Source organism: Sceloporus occidentalis, unplaced genomic scaffold, assembly GCF_023333645.1.
Source record: "Sceloporus occidentalis isolate IW3139 unplaced genomic scaffold, rSceOcc1.0.p SCAF_2, whole genome shotgun sequence".
NCBI classification, from domain to species: domain Eukaryota; kingdom Metazoa; phylum Chordata; class Lepidosauria; order Squamata; family Phrynosomatidae; genus Sceloporus; species Sceloporus occidentalis.
Window position 1 is genome coordinate 84,507,501 of NW_028316982.1, and position 2,500 is coordinate 84,510,000.

Consider the following 2,500-nt stretch of genomic DNA (forward strand, 5'->3'; position numbering starts at 1 on the left):
TATTAGCACTAACATTAATCACCTGTTGGGGGGCACATGCCTGGAATCATACTATTCCACCCAGGCCAAGCAGGTGTTAATTACTATGTATCACTGTAAAAGCAATGAATATGTATCCCATCACCCATAGTGTAGAAATATTCCATGTGTGCATACCCAAATGCTGGATATCACCTGCACAAAATATCATTTACATGCAAGGATGCAAATCTAGGATAGCACATGGAAATCTTTCTTCCCCCAGTCACCCTTCCTAGAATGCTGGCGAATGATATTTACAGAATAATTTTCATTACAGTATATACTCATGTATAAATCTAGAAATTTTAGTCAAAAAACTGTCCCCAAAAAACTTGAGTCAATTTATCTATGGGCCAATGTAAGTACTGTACTTTAACTCTTATCCAAAAAGATCCTCTTGTGAAAGGCAAAAATATAATCTGTATTGGAAGCACTGACCACCCTCTACTCTCTCTCATCCATCCAGCCTTTAATGTCACCATAAACAGTTATAACTGCTGATGTTTTGAAAGTTCTTTGGCATTGTTTTCCTTCGTTTCATCCTTTACATCCTTTGTTACATGCCCCATACCTTTGACCTATCCACGGATTGTATCAAAATCCATGACTTTGGCCCCGAAACTGCTCTCGACTTATACATGAGGTAGACTTAGAGTCGAGTATATACAGTATACCTTTTGGAGTACAGGGGTATGTAATGCATAGCCCCACATATCATGTCAGGTGGCAGTGATTATATTCATAGACATACTAACACCGACAGTAAAATTCTGGAACTGAAAGCTTCTGTGAATTTTGATATAGTCCTTTGTGGGGGTAAAACTTAGTTCTGTTTACACTTAAATGTCACTAATAAAATCCACTCCTCCTGATATAGAATATTGTATGTGGAACAATTAAGAACCTTTCAAAATATCTCTGTTTGATGGCAAAGGGGAAGAGGGGCATATCCAAGTGTAGAGGAATGGAATCTGTTGAAATTTCTAGACAGCAGATTGTCAGGAAAGGGTATTTTAAAAAGAATAATGGGAAGAATAACAATAATAATACTGGGATTTTAGTATTTTTAAAAGGCCTCAGCCGTATAACACTGACTGTTGCATGAGTAAGGGAGCCATGAATGTGACATCTTTGCATTCACAGTTCCCTATCCATCCATCCATTCATTGACCCTGCATATGGATATGGAAGGCTGCTTCCATGCATGTAGTATCCCCAAGATGGATCATGGAATGTAAGTTCAGTATACACACTCACACTCATACACACATTCACACATTCACCCATACTTTTGCACAAACACAACATACCCTTATTTTAACAGTGACAGTCTGATATGAATTGCTATCATGTTCACAAATTAAAAGAGGATGCAAATGATATTACTTATATTCATGCTGAGCATTAAAAGGGTAATGTCTCAAAGGTTTTTATTTTGTTAATAAAATTCAGAGGTGGTCAAGACTTGTGTACACAGGAAGAGCACATAAAATAATCAGTCGTGATGATATGGATGTATTTTTTTCATTTATTTTCAAGATTGCCTTGAAAAATCAGAGATTGCAATAACAGGAAAAACAGACAAAACTATATCAAAGAAAAGGGGGGAAATTATAAGCATGACTTATCTTTAATGTTTTACATCAAAATGAAATTTCTGTGATATGTCATGTGCATAAACAACACAGGCAGCTTTTGTCTTTGTTGAATTTAAATGAAAAGTCCCTCTAGATATTAATATGTGGACTTCATTTGTTAGCCTGCTAAGTCAGGGACTTATAACAAAAGCTTTGTAAACAAAAGATTAAACTGAATCGAGCTTTAGAAAATGAAAGGAAAACAAGAGTCAAATAATCACAGATCAGAGTGGGGCTGCTTAGATTGAAATCACTACAAGCTACTGGAGTGGAAAATGTTTAATTGAACTATTTCATTACGCAGGAAGTTTTATGTCCCTCTTGTAGAATCCAAAATATTTGTATCAGAAAATGCATTCCTTTCTCTTTAATAAAACTACCCAGTATATATTGTTTATATATATTTATATTCTAATTTTGGCAACATAAATGAATTAAGTTGTTGGAGCATTTACAAACTGAAAGGCATATATATATTGTAGAAGAGAATATGTGTGTGTAATGGAAAGTGTATGTAGATAGATAGATAGATAGATAGATAGATAGATAGATAGATGGATAGAATATTTACTTTTTTATTCCTCTTTATTTTGACAATGATCAGCAATGTGAAGTTTTATACCTTTGATATGTTGAAAGGGTAGGCAACAAACTGAAACTCACAGATACTTTACTAACCTTCGGTAACCGTTCTGGATCACCTGGATGCCGTGGAATGACTTTCTGCAACCTCTGGAATCCATAATCTATTGTTGGTTCATTAAGAGCTGAAATATACAAACAACAATGTGTCAGTCTATCTGTTAGGCATTAGCAAACATATGGAAAGAAAACTCTGACAT

General features: G+C 35.0%; 1 protein-coding gene across 8 annotated transcripts in view; it reads right to left on the reverse strand.

Annotated features, from left to right (window-relative positions):
* Positions 1 to 2,500, reverse strand: part of EBF3 (EBF transcription factor 3) — a 230,632-nt gene that overhangs the window by 22,561 nt on the left and 205,571 nt on the right. For all 8 annotated transcript variants that reach the window (XM_089510158.1, XM_089510161.1, XM_089510159.1 and 5 more), the window contains one exon: positions 2,337 to 2,425. In XM_089510158.1, the coding sequence (XP_089366284.1) occupies positions 2,337 to 2,425 (89 nt within the window). The remainder of the gene's footprint in view (positions 1 to 2,336; positions 2,426 to 2,500) is intronic.